The sequence below is a fragment of the Prunus mume genome, linkage group LG2 (genome assembly GCF_029339155.1).
Source record: "Prunus mume cultivar Tortuosa linkage group LG2, ASM2933915v1, whole genome shotgun sequence".
NCBI classification, from domain to species: domain Eukaryota; kingdom Viridiplantae; phylum Streptophyta; class Magnoliopsida; order Rosales; family Rosaceae; genus Prunus; species Prunus mume.
This window is the reverse complement of record NC_142699.1, coordinates 40,263,676-40,278,013: the sequence shown is the minus strand read 5'-3', so window position 1 is coordinate 40,278,013 and position 14,338 is coordinate 40,263,676. Positions and strand designations below refer to the sequence as shown.

Here is a 14,338-nt window from a genome sequence, read left to right as displayed (position 1 = left end):
ACTTGAAAAACTGAAATGCAATGTTCTCTTCTTCCGATCATTTCAAGTTCGAGTTCCACTTTACACTTCTCACATTTCACAAAATGGAACGAAAGTGGAGACACTACAATCCACTTAGATCGTTGGGATCTAGAAAAGAAGAAAGGTGTATTGACATTGCTCAAAATTTTGTAAGTGGAATGAAACTGTCTTAATTTCTCAAAGCACAAACACAAACAGAAAGCAATGCTTTCAGATTATACGATCGCTTAATTTGGACCAAAACTATAATATGCAATGCACTGATTACCATTTCTTTTTCTTTTTTCTTCTTCTTTAAACAGTTAATATTGTGGAAGGTGGCTAGAATATATCGGACCACAAGCACAAGAGTTCTTAGAAACTAAAACAATACCAAAACTTGTGAAGCAAAAAGAAGGCCCCCTACACCTGCACAGGTTGATTTGTCCCCAAATGAAGAACTCACTCTAAATTGGATTCTGCAAAATCCATATCAGTTTCCATTTGAGGATGACACAGAATGTGCTCAACAAAATTCGTCTTCGTAAGAATTGTGTCTACTCAACCATTCATTACAATTTGAAATCATTCAAAACCAAAAGCTAATCTCGTATTCATTTGCAGGTTGGATTGCGGCATGTTCGTCATGTTCTACATGGATAAAATAGCACAAGGACAGCCCATTCCAAAAAATGTGGACAAGAATTTCATGAATGAATATCGAGCACAATATGTCACAAAACTCCTACACCACAAACACTGTGTAATTAATCGTCTCTAGTGATTTGCCTTTCGTTAACTCAAGACAATATGTATCTTAATTCTTGTGGATGTTTGTAAATATTTCTAGTTATGGTATATAAGAACATATTTCCTATACATATAAACTGTAATATAATCTTGGAACAGGATGCAACAAAACGAAGGGAAACAACAAACTGCATCAATTTTCTGGTCAAATCTGCAACAAATTAAATAAAGCAGCTTTCGTCTCGAACAAGAAATCTGCGATTCATAGCTGTCAAAATCTGCACGCTGCTCAAAAGGTAAAGGCATAATCAAAGTACTAAAACTAATATCAAATCACATTTAAGTAGGTCAGCAGTTGTAACATTCCAATATACTTGCAAAAATTATTCTGAAATTGAATTATCGAACAAGAAAGCGCTGCAGTTTGTCTCGAACAAGAAACCGACCTGCAGCTTCGGTCTCGAACAAGAAATCGCCATAGCTTTCTCGTCAAAATCTGCACGCTGCTCGAAAGGTAAAGGCATAATCAAAGTACTAAAACTAATATCAAAACACATTTAAGTAGGTCAGCAGTTGTAACATTCCAATATACTTGCAAAATTATTCAAATTGAAATATCGAATAAGAAAGCTACCAATAGCTGCGATTTAAGTCAAAATCTGCACCTGCTCAAAAGGTAAAGGCATAATCAAAGTACTAAAACTAATATCAAATCACAACATAGACTAGCAAAAAATATTCTGAAATTGAATTATGGGACAAGTTCTGTTCAAAATCTGCAACAAATAAGCAGCAGCTTTCTGCAACAAAATCTGCTCAAATCGAAAACAAGCATTCAATGGCGGTCAAAAACGAATATCCACTCATGAAACAATTGTATAATTTTCATTAACTTCAAAAAACAATCATAATATCCAATTAGAAGTGTAGCCAATTAAAAGCAACTAAAAGCAATGCAAACTGACTATACATTCACTAAACCATATCTAACGTAAGCAATCACAACCGAGAAGTAATGTTCATATCACAGCCTTGCAAGTCTTCCTATTATGCCCAGTAACACTACACCGACTGCATTTCAATGGCCTTTTAAATTCACCAAAAGCTTTGATCCTCTTTGTTGGTAGTCTTCCGGCTGGCCTCTTTGTAATTGGCGGAAGCACAAATCCACTGCAAAACTGTGCTTTGCCAAGCCTTTCCAATATCGGAATAGGAAAATAGGACTCTATAGGCTTTTCAAAGAAGTCAGTCCTATAGTAACACTCCACGTAATCATAAATTGAATCTTTCTTTGCTAGAATTGCAGCTACCGCATGCGTGCAAGGAAACCCGTCAATTTGCCAAAGACGGCAAGAACAAGTCCTTTGCTCAAGATCAACCATCACAGAATAATCAGCAAATACTTCAAAAACAGTGAAACTAGAACGACGAACTACCCAAGTCCTACCGCCTCCGCATTTTCCCACAGTCTAGTTTCCATCTCCGGACACAAAATTGTTGTCCACTTCTCCGCTTCAATTCTGCTGAGAATTCAATACCATCAATTTCTGTGAATCCCTTCTATCAAAGGTACCACCGCAAATCTCAAACACACCAACCCAATTATTAAATGACTCGCTAAACTATTTGCCATCTCCCCATACCGCATTCCTTTGAAATATGCGTTCGCATAGTGATCTCTAGACAAATCAGATATAAATGTCTTCACTTTCGAACTCCCAACAATCACCAACTCCTCCATTGCTACCGTAAACTCTTCCTCTGTAACAGTATATGCGCACCTACTAAATAAATTGATAACACGATCCTGGAGCAATTTCCCATAACCTGACTTCGGGTACTTCGATATCAAATTCTGTTTGAGGTGATAGTAACAGTAAGAATGAGGCCATCCAGGAAACACAAACCCCGTTGCATTTAACAAACCTTGATTGCGATCCGAAAAAAAGGTCACCACTCTCCCCATCGGTAGCAAAATAGAAGCCAAATGTTGAAGAAACCAAGTCCAATTCTCCTCTGTCTCAGAATCAACAACTCCAAAAGCTAGAGGATAAAACCCTGCAAAACAAAACCAAGAGCACAAGTATAAGCAAAAAAGGGAAATTGCAGTGCAGTTTTTGAAAACAAATCTGCTCAAATTTGAAAGGAAACCAAAAGGCAAAACCATGATCCAAGTACTAAAACTAAATTTAAAACACATTTAAGTTCATGAGCAGTTGCAACATTCCCACAGACATAAAAAAATTACTAAGAAAATCGAATTATGAAACAAGAAACTGCAATGCAGTTTCGCTAAAAAATTGCAACAAATGGAATCGCAATACATTACAAGTAACCATACCTTGATTTCCATTCTTTCCGGAAGCACAGAGAAGCTGCCCCTTGTACTTGCTCTTCAAAAACGTAGCATCAACGAACAACAAGGGTATGCAATATTGAAATCCAGCAATGCAACCGCCAAACGACACAAAAAACCGTCTAAAGCGATTAATTCCAGCTTCACATTCAAGAGTGCAGTGAGAACCGTGGTTAGTTTCCTTTACGGCGTCCGCATACCACACTAACTCGTTGAAGGACTTCGACTCATCACCGTGAACGTTCAATTTAGCTAACTCTTTGCCAAACCATGCATGGTAGTATGAAATGTCTATACCATAATAATCTTTGAACTCGTGTATAATCTCAACTGGCTTGGCTCTGGTTTTGCACGAATTCTGTCCACAATGAGGAGGACACCACACGAGACTTCATCATCTTACTCTTTGATTCCGTATCCGACCCACACATGTATGCACATTATTTAATGTCCGAATTACAAAACAGCCAGAGCTTTCACAACGAGAAGCATAAACACGCCACTACAACCCTCCAATTTCTTATTCGAACAAATAGCAACCACCCGCTTCTTGTCATTGCCGGCATATAAAAAATTAAATCCTACTTCAAGAGCGTACTTGCACAATTTCAAACGGAACTCCTCTGCACCACCGTCAAACTTCTGCCCTACATGATGTATGTACGTCTCCCACTCATTCGACAACAAAGGCTTAGCACTTGCTCTCTTCGACCTGCCCAAAAATTCATTTCTGTCTTCGACAGTACTAGAACACGACGACTCGCCCTTTTCACATGCTATCAACTCCTTATTTGCACAAAAATCACCACTATATTCACTGCTCCCGCATAAATCCTTCACTAAAATATCAACACTCTTCTCATTTGATACAAACAAAAATGACCTCATCATGTCCAAATCGCTATCCGTTTCTAGAAAACAACTCGGATAACTGGGCAGCGAATACCGTAACGTAAAACAACCCAACTGCAAACCCTTAAACCTTAGACACAAAGTCTTCAAAATATCAACCATGGATGACTCTGATGAAACTGAAAACATAATGGTTTCCGACTTATATGTGCACTTGGCAATGACACACACCTCCATTAGCCTTGAAAATGCAAACAAAACAACAAACAAAAACAGAAAACAATTTAAATCAGTAAATAATGTACATGAGTAGTTGTAAAATTCCAATAGACTTCCAAATATTAGTCTGAAATCGAATTATGAAACAAGAAACTGCAATGCAGTTTCGCCAAAGTACTAAAACTAATATCAAAACACATTTAAGTAGGTCAGCAGTTGTAACATTCCAATATACTTGCAAAAATTATTCTGAAATTGAATTATCGAACAAGAAACTGCGCAGCTTCTGGTCTCAACAAGAAATCTGCATAGATTTGGTCAAAATCTGCACTCTGCTCAAAAGGTAAAGGCATAATCAAAGTACTAAAACTAATATCAAATCACATTTAAGTAGGTCAGCAGTTGTAACATTCCAATATACTTGCAAAAATTATTCTGAAATTGAATTATCGAACAAGAAACTGCACTGCGATTTCGTCTCAAGAAAGCACTGCAGATTTCAGTCAAAATCTGCTGCTCAAAAGGTAAAGGCATAATCAAAGTACTAAAACTAATATCAAATCACATTTAAGTAGGTCAGCAGTTGTAACATTCCAATATACTTGCAAAAATTATTCAAATTGAATTATCGAACAAGAAACGCAGCTGCGAGTCTCAACAAGAAATCGCATTTCAGTCAAAATCTGCACTGCTGCTCAAAAGGTAAAGGCATAATCAAAGTACTAAAACTAATATCAAATCACATTTAAGTAGGTCAGCAGTTGTAACATTCCAATATACTTGCAAAAATTATTCTAAAATTGAATTATCGAACAAGAAACTGCACTGCAGTTTCTGGTCTCGAACAAGAAACTGCAGACAGATGTAGTTTATGACAGAAAATCAAAACAATTCGAATAGAAACCAAAAGGAAACCACGATAAAAGTACTAAAACTAAATTCCATAAACATACAAGTCGACATAATCGAAAACAGGTTCTAAAGTACTCATACCTCAAAACTTAGGACTGCCAAAAATCTCCACAACCAAACAGCAGCTTAAAATCAAATCTGATCACGAAACGAAGAATATAGGGTTTAGCATTGAACGCCACAAGATCGCGCCGCAAAATCGAGCCACAAACGAGCTCGAAATACCCGAACTAAAGAGAACAGAAATCACCCAAAGCGCGGTCATTCAAGCATGAAAATCGAAGAAAACGTAGCGAGAAAAAGGAAGACGAAAAACGAAGAAAATAAAAGCAAAACCTACAAGAAAATTGAGCTCCAATGGCAGAACCCAGCTCTGAAACGAAGAAGAAAACGAACGAAAGAGAAGAACTCGCGCGTCGTTTAAACGTTGAGAGGCAAAAGCGTCATTTAATTTGTAGGTTTACAGATGGGCCAGGCTTTTTAAGAGAAAAGGGTAGAATTGTCTTTTTATTTGACATTTTTAAGCTGGCCCAACGAATCTGGGCCAGCCTTGGGCCTAATCTAAAATAGCTATTTTTTATTGAGTATTAAAACCCAAACTAAAATACCTAATATCTCACTTCCTAATTAGTAAACTTAATTATGTCTAATACCTAATTTTCCTAAAATTCAAACATGTGACAAGTAATACATCTTTTTTTTTTTTTTTTTTTTCAATAAAATAGTTAATGCTACTATAAAAAAAGTAATAAAAAATCCATAGTGCATCTGCTTCAATAGATGTCAAATATTTTGCGATATACTGCAAAGTAATTGTATTTTCTTATTAGAAGTCTATACCAAGAGTTTAGAATCACCTTTTAACTTCCACTCCTGAGAATTGAAATTGAAGAGTCCACTTGAGTGTTTGACAAAAGAGGTGCAAATCCGATAGGAAAAGAATCACCGGCAATTAAATTTCCATGATGATTCTTTATTACAAATTCTACAGCAGCATTACCAGCAATATAAACAAAACCATCTAAATTAATTTTAAAATAATAATTTGCTAGTGGACTCTTTTTTATTTTTATTTTATTTATAATGCGAAATGGAGAATTACAAACCAAAACATGGCGGGCAAGTAGGTTCAAAGAGGTCGAAAAAGAAGAGCAACAAAAAGAGGGAGCCCAATCTTCTTCAGAAAGGAAGGGGACAACCCAAGGCCTAGATTAGCGAAGGCATCGACAATGAAGTTTGCTTCTTGGAAAACATGACAAAAAAGAATTGTTTATGCCAAAATGAAAAGCCAATGAGAATCGGACGCGTGAATAAGATTGGGTCTATGGTAGCCTTCGGCACCTTGCTTCGGCACCCAGCCTACCGATCCAACGATTAGGGCAACCCCGTCCTCTAGAATACGTGGCAGACCCACAATCGATGTCTACAGATCCCACGTCGAAATTCTACACGGCTTGCACACCTCTCAAGGTTTATAAAAGAAGCACAATTCCCCAAAATAGAGGTAATCAGAACTTACGGCATACTGCCTATTGATCTGTTAGTTTAAGCTTACTAAATTCGTACTTACTTAAGTATCGAGAGCCTTCGGCCAAGATTACACCGGTGCTCTAGGTCTTATGGCGTTTGTTATCTTGCGGATCATGCGCTCTACCGAGGCCCTGACCATACCGAAGGCCTAAACATCACTAAGTTGAGCGGGAAAGTGCCGAGCTATTTATCTGCGTCAACAAGAATGGTATCACGAAAAAAGCTCAGGTGGCACACATCTTGAACTAACATATTGACAGACCATGGGATATAAGTTTTTTTTAGGACACAATCAATTACGACTTTATGGTGAGTGCGTTTACTAATCAGAAATTGGAATTTTCATCAGGAATTGAATTCCATCTATAGAGAATTCATGTACTTACTAAACATCAATGAATTAAAAAGTAAGTGGGGCCCACATAAAATTAGGAATTGAAATCCTGATTTTGGAGGAATTCAAATCTTAGGTGGAAAGGTGGTATTCTAATTCATGGAAAACTAACTCATTAGGAATTCATATTTTTTACCTATTATATCCTCACACAATTTTAAAAATTCCAAATTTGCCATATACTAACTCGACAACGAGGACATTTTAGTAATTAGTACCACTCATACCTTAATTCAATATGGTTAGTTTGACATTACTCTGCTGTGAAAATAATCGTTGTCAAACTTGTCGTGAGAGAAATCAACTATGAGAGAAAGCAATTTGGCGTTTGGTAAACTTTTTGTTAAAAGTGTTGTTGATATTAATTCCTGTATAATCAAAAAATGATTCCCGCATAATCATTAAACCTAGCGCTTCTTCGAAACGATTCCCGCATAATCAAAATATGAAAGCACCTCATTAGCTGCTTTCCCTTATAGCTTTCTCTCACATTAATGTTTAACAATAAGTGATTTTCTCATAGTTTACCAAACGGGTTGGGCTTCCCAAATTTTTCTAAAAATCACTTATCACCCCAAATAAGTAATTTCAAACGGGCACTTAGGGCCAGTTTGGCGTTAATCACTGTCAGATTTTCCGTGAGAGAAATCAGTTGTGAAAGAAATCAGTTTGACGTTTGGTAAACATTTTGTTAGAAGTGCAGTTGGTAAACAAAAAAAAAGGGGGTTATTTTTGGTTTTGAAAGTTTCATTAAACTCAGTGTCTCTTCAAAACGATTTCTGCAGATAATCAAAAAATGAAAGCACTCATCACCTGCTTTCCCTAATTGCTTTCTCTCACAGCAATTATTCAAAATAAGTGATTTTATTATCTCTTACCAAATAGGTTGGGCTTTCAAAATTTTCAAAATAATCACCTATAGCCCCAAATAAGCCATGCCAAACGGGCACTTAGTAAACAACTTCAATAGGAACATGGAATCTAACTCTTCTCAATCTATATGGTTTAGTAAACAACTTCAATAGGAATATAGAATCTAATTCTCCTTAATCCAACTTCTTCTCAATTCAATTTCTCCTAATCCAATAACGGATTAGTAAACATGCCATTAGAGTCACCTTCCACCAAAATCTTCTTCCAGCCCCGGTGAACAACATGAGCAAGCCCATTACGTTTCTTTATTTTTTTAAATTAATTATTTTAAAAAATAGTTAATTATTTTATCTCAAAGTTTTCAACAAGTTATAAAAACATGTTCCAGGAATAAAGGAGAAACTTGGATGATGGAGATTTAATGCTAAAGTTGTCAAAGGACATTCCAAACTTGTGAAGTATATTGACAATGTTCAAACAGACAAGTTAAAATTTATGTATGTATATTACAAAAAATAAAGATTTGCAATATATTTTTTTATACAAATAATATTCTATTTTAATATAATCTAAACTATGGGGAGGGGGATTAGAACTCGGGTGCTGAAGAGCACATTCTGCAACACCCTGACTCCAAATTAAATTCCCTATTCAAAGTAGGGGTCGTTGCGGTTCGGTAACCGTGAATTTTTGTCCAAATTGCAAACCGACTGATTATTTGCGGTATGGTGATTTTTGAAACCAAGAACCGACCGCTTTTTGCGGACCACGTAAACGCAAAAAGCGGTTAGTTATCTGCGAATTAGCGGTTTAAAACCGCAAGTTCTCAAGCATTCACAAAAATATAAATTCATAACCTAAATAAATAAATACACAACCTCAACTTCTCAAGCATTCACAACCTATAGAAAATTAAAGTTACAATTCCAAGCATTCCAATTAAAGTTAAACTTCTCAAGCATTCCAATTCCAAATTCTTTAAAGTTACAAACCAAAAGGAAAATACAAAGCAAAATGAATTAAAGTTACAACAAAAAGGAAAAATCCAATTCAAAGTTAATTAAAGTTACAAACTAAAAGAAAAATGCAATGCACCAATGTTACAAACTCAAGTGTTGGTGGTGAGTGGATTTGAAGAACCCCGTTATGTTGTTTGAGCACCAATGCTATCTACTAATAAAACAACATAGTTTAGTACATTTTATTATAAGAAGATCAAATAAAACAACATAGATTGGCTATACTTTGCGGTTTGCAATAACAACAAGTTTTGAAAATCAAATACCGCAATCTCAACCGCAAATGCGGTTCGGTTCTTCATATCGCGGTTTCATTGCAGTAAATAGTTGGTTGGTTTTTGCGGTTTTTCGGTCTAAAATGTCACCCCTAATTCAAAGTATTTAATTCAATTAAATTTAAACTTACGAATTTACCCTTGCGGTAGGGGTATTTTGGTCATTTTCTTATTCGCAGAGAGTTTGGGGCAATGACTGGTATTTTTGGATAGATCGTACTGAGATGAGTCCGTAGACACATAGTGGCATAACCGTAATTTCCTTGAAGTTGGTTGATAAAAATCTGGAAATTCCCTCTCCCTCACACACACACACACACACACACACACACTCTCTCTCTCTCTCTCTCTCTCCCTACGCTAAACAGCCCCCTCCTCTCATATTCATCCAAACAGTATTTCCTCCGCCATTTCCTTCACCGGCCACCAAACTTCATGATATTGGTGTAAACTTTACTATATTCAAAATAATCTTGAACCAATTTAGCACTTAAACCACACCATAGCACAAATTTGACAATTAAACAATAGAACAAGTAGAGATAAGACTTACTTGAATTAGTCATAATCAGATATACAAGATGATCTTCTTATCTCAGTATTCCAAAATGTCAAGGCTTTCAATAGGACAAACATACAAAATATGAACGTGTAAATATGAGAGCTAGACCAAGCCTTTTATCCAAGTTGCTTTACAACTGACTCTCCTATTAAGAGACAACTGCTAGCCAAAACGTGGAGATAATGGATGATATCCACCTCCTGTGACAGTTATTCCATTTAATCATTATCTGAATAAAAGTCTCATAATATCTTAATTTAAATATAACTCTATTTATTATTTATATGACACCTCATAATAATGAAAAGGCAAACTCACAAAATATATGGAAAAACTTACATTCTCCCACATGAGTGTAGCCAATTCATCAAACAAAAAGTATCATATTGAATAATCAACAGTGATCACTGAGTTATATGAAATTATAGATGACTTTTGACAACTAACCATATTGATATAAAGAGCTGAACTTTAGAAAACTTGACACACTTAAATTGTACCAGCACTCTAAAATCACAAACTGATCATATCATAATGTAAATGTTGCAGACATGGAATAAGAAGTGTGAGTCTCGGTACCATGGGACTCCCAAATTTCGTTGGTCTTATGATGTCATGAACATCATTCAATTTCAACATAACTTTGCAAAGACTTCATAAACACAGCACTAGAACCAGAAAAAATATTAAAATATTCAAAGATGAAGAATTACCTTACTCCCACATTCAAAACAGATCAATCAAAGCTTGCAGACCTATTTTTGGCACTAGTCTTTGAAATGCAGTCACATGCAAAGCTTTTGTTAAAGGATTTGTTATCATATGCAAAGTGCCAAGATGCTCAATATCGATGACTCCATCTCTGACCTTGTCCTGAAGTATCAAGTACTTGATATCCAACAACCTTGAAGCATAATATCTTTTATTGTTTTTGGCAAAGAACACAGCTGAACTATTATCACAATATAGCTTCAATGGCCTCTCTATACTCTTGACAATTGTCATACTGTGAATCAAATTCTTTAACCAAACACACTGCCTTGCAGCTTCAAAACATCCAATATATTCAGATTCCATTGTAGACATTGATCTGGTAGTTTGCTTCTTACCCTTCAGTGTCCTATTTCTCCTCTCTGCCACTCCATTTTGATGTGGAGTTCCAGGTGTTGTATACTATGCTACAATGCCTTGCTCTTGAAGAAAAATAGCAAAAGGACCCTTTTGTTGTCCAGCCTCTGTATGCCTGCCAAAATATTCTCCATCACGATATGATCTTACAACTTTAATGGTTTGGTTCAGCTGATGTTCAACTTCTAATTTGAAAACTTTGAAACAGTTTAAAATTTGTGATTTTTCATAAATCAAATACAAATATGAATATCTAGAAAAATCATTTATAAAGAGAACAAAATAGAAATTTCCACATATTGACCTTGTTGGAAATGGACCACAAACATCTGTATGTATTATATCTAACAAGTTACTGCTTCTAGTTGAGTTTATTTTCCTTGTGCTTGTGGTTTTGCCTTTAAAAGTCTCAAAATCATTGAAATCCAAATCTGGCAATATCTGTCTTTTCATTAATCATTCCATTCTATCCTTTGATATATGCCCTAATCTCCTATGCCAAAGCCTAGAAGATCTGTCATTATTGAGCATTCTCTTAGAAACAGAATCAACAATATGGAAACATTCATAAAAATAAGTACACTGAAGCTGCCACATGTCACCATTAAGAAAAGCATAACCAAGTAATTTATCAAACTGATTTTTGTGAAAAATATGAATACTTTCATCATCACCAATATAAGAAAAACCATCCTTAACAAGCTTTGAAACTGAAAGTAAATTCCTTCTCATTGAAGGTACATAAATAACATTGTTCAATACTAAAATAAAACCATATGACAACTCTAACTTAACACTACCAACAGACTCTACTTCTACTTTTGTTCCATTTTCAACAAAGACTTTGTAGATCTCTCTATTTTGGTCCCTCTGGCTTTTGAATCCCTGCAAGGAATTAGTGATATGAACAGTGCAACCAGTGTCAAACCACCATGAGTTTTGTGGAATAAAAACCAAATTTGTTTCAACAGTAACAAAAACATCAACAATTTGAATACCTTTCTTAATAAGCCATGCCTTAAAACCAGGGCAATCTTTCCTCCCATGCTCATCAGATTTGCAAAAGAAACATTTTTTGAAAATGTCTTTGTTAGGTTTAAGACCAGAACTAGTGGTAGCAGTAGAGTTTTGAGCAGGCACAATTGAGTTATTAGCATTTTTCTTTGAATTGGAATATGAACCTGTTTTAGGTGCATATGTCTTCTGATTGGGATTTATTGACTATAGCTGCTTTCTTTCCTTTCCCAGTATGTACCAAATTGACAACTTCAGCTTTGCCCTTTTTCAATCTCTCATCATCTTGACAACAAATAGCAATAAGTTCATTGACAGTCCAAGTCTCTTTCTGGGTATTGTAGTTGATCTTCACTTACTCATAATCAGAAGACAAGGAATTGAGAGCCATATGAACAAGGAATTGATCAGTAATATGCAAATCTAGATGGTTGAGCTTGTTTGCCACATTAACAAGTTTGAGGAGATGCTCTCTCATGCTCCCAGTTCCATCAAACTTGGTTGAAGTGAGTGTAGTAAGATAAGAACTTGATTCAGCCTTGTCAGACCTCTTAAACTTTTCCTCCACAACTTCCATATAATCCTTGGCAAGATCACAGCCTGGGATGCCACCTCTGATGCGCTCTTCCATTGAATTTTTCATTATAAGCAAAGACATATCATTTGCTCTCTCCCACTTCTTAAAAGCATCTTTTTCTTCTTGACTACTGACATCAGTCAAAGCTGCTGGCTTAGGCTCCTTAAAAGCTATGGTGAACTCAAGTAATCCCAAATTCATATCAATTTGTTGCTTCCATGTCTTGAAGTTGGTCCCATTCAGTTTCTCAATGTTAATAAGGTTTAACATATTGAAACCTGCCATTAATTATAGGAACAGAACATAAGCTTTGAAGTTCACAACAATTGTGACTAAAGTTATAGAAACTAATCACACCTTTAGGCAAGAAATCACTCTATAAATGCAATGAGCTTTCAAAACAAAAATTTGCATAGCCAAGCATAAAGCACAAGAATTAGTACAAATTCAACACCTTTGGGTGAGATGAAATAATACTAACCAAGTTTTTCATGACTCACTAGACATTAGTTTATAGCCAAACCCAATAGACAACTTCTTTGGAAGAAAATCTACCTATTAATGTTTATAAACTACAAACTGAGCATCAAAATTGATTTTAAATAGCAAAGGATCAGAGAAACCACTTTGGCAGTTTACCCATCCAATCCCAAAATCATCTGAGTACATAATCTTGTTAATTTAATTAAATCAACAAAAATCATCAAAAAAACCGTTAGACAAATCAATTGAGACTGAATTTGATTCCTAATGTTTACTGATTGAATTGAATAATCAGCAAGTAACATCACAAGTGCATCGAAATATAATGATATAAAAATTACAAGTATAATCATTAATGCAGTGGAAAAAGACAAAAAAGACAAGGATAATCATAAATGACACAATTTTGATAAACTTTAACCAAATTAGATGAGTTTAAGGCTTAATTGATTGCTCTAATACCACATGTAAACTTTACTGCATTCAAAATAATCTTGAACCAATTTAGCACTTAAACCACACCATAACACAAATTTGACAATTAAAGAATAGAACAAGTAGAGATAAGACTTACTTGAATTAGTCATAATCAGATATACAAGATGATCTTCTCCTCTCAGTATTCCAAAATGTCAAGGCTTTCAATAGGACAAGCATACAGAATATGAACGTGTAAATATGAGAGCAGAGACCAAGCCTTTTATCCAAGTTGCTTTACAACTGACTCTCCTATTAAGAGACGACTGCTAGCCAAAACGTGGAGATAATGGATGATATCCACCTCCTGTAATAGTTATTCCATTTAATCATTATCTGAATAAAAGTCTCATAATATCTTAATTTAAATATAACTCTATTTATTATTTATATGACACCTCATAATAATGAAAAGGCAAACTCACAAAATATATGGAAAAACTTACAATTGGTACCAAAACGTCAAGCTCACTTCCCACTTCCTATTCCAACCCTTCGCCGCCGCCATCGCTGCCCGTGGTAGCTGAAAATTGCAAAAAAGTCACTGGTTTTACCCATAACTTGAAGGAGCTCGTTCGGGTGATTCCGACAACCAAATTCTTCAAACATGGTACTCCGACCACGCCTACGCAGTAGGCGGGACCCTCTCAGGGTCAAGCAGTGTGGGACTACTTGTGAGTGGACTTTGTTTTCAAATCTTAAGCATGGTTTTATTGATGAAAAATATTGCATTATATTTTAAATGGTATATTGGACATATTATATATTTGATTGTCGAATTTGATGTTCTTTTAAAGCTTTGGCAATATGTTTTGGGTTTTGACATATTTGAGTATCTTGAGTATGTATGTATGGAATTTGAGAATTTCTACCTATATTGTCTATGTGTGGGGTAGTTGGGTTGTTGAGTTGAGATT

At 35.4% G+C, this 14,338-nt stretch overlaps 1 protein-coding gene, 1 long non-coding RNA gene and 1 pseudogene across 2 annotated transcripts; 1 reads left to right on the top strand and 2 right to left on the bottom strand.

Moving 5' to 3' along the window:
• Positions 1-417: 417 nt before the first annotated feature.
• Positions 418-879, top strand: LOC148920348 (uncharacterized). The gene is made up of 2 exons (XR_016124543.1): positions 418-544; positions 625-879. It is a non-coding gene; the product is annotated as an uncharacterized LOC148920348 (long non-coding RNA).
• Positions 880-2,290: 1,411 nt separating this feature from the next.
• LOC148920347 (uncharacterized) lies at positions 2,291-4,236 on the bottom strand. Its single transcript, XM_089044606.1, has 3 exons — positions 3,572-4,236; positions 3,092-3,464; positions 2,291-2,808 (listed from the first exon to the last, which is right to left on the bottom strand). Exons 1-3 carry the CDS (start codon positions 4,193-4,195, stop codon positions 2,291-2,293), a joined length of 1,515 nt encoding a protein of 504 aa, XP_088900732.1. The 5' UTR covers positions 4,196-4,236.
• Positions 4,237-11,726: 7,490 nt separating this feature from the next.
• On the bottom strand, positions 11,727-13,648 carry LOC148920346 (uncharacterized; annotated as a pseudogene).
• Between the last annotated feature and the right edge of the window lie 690 nt (positions 13,649-14,338).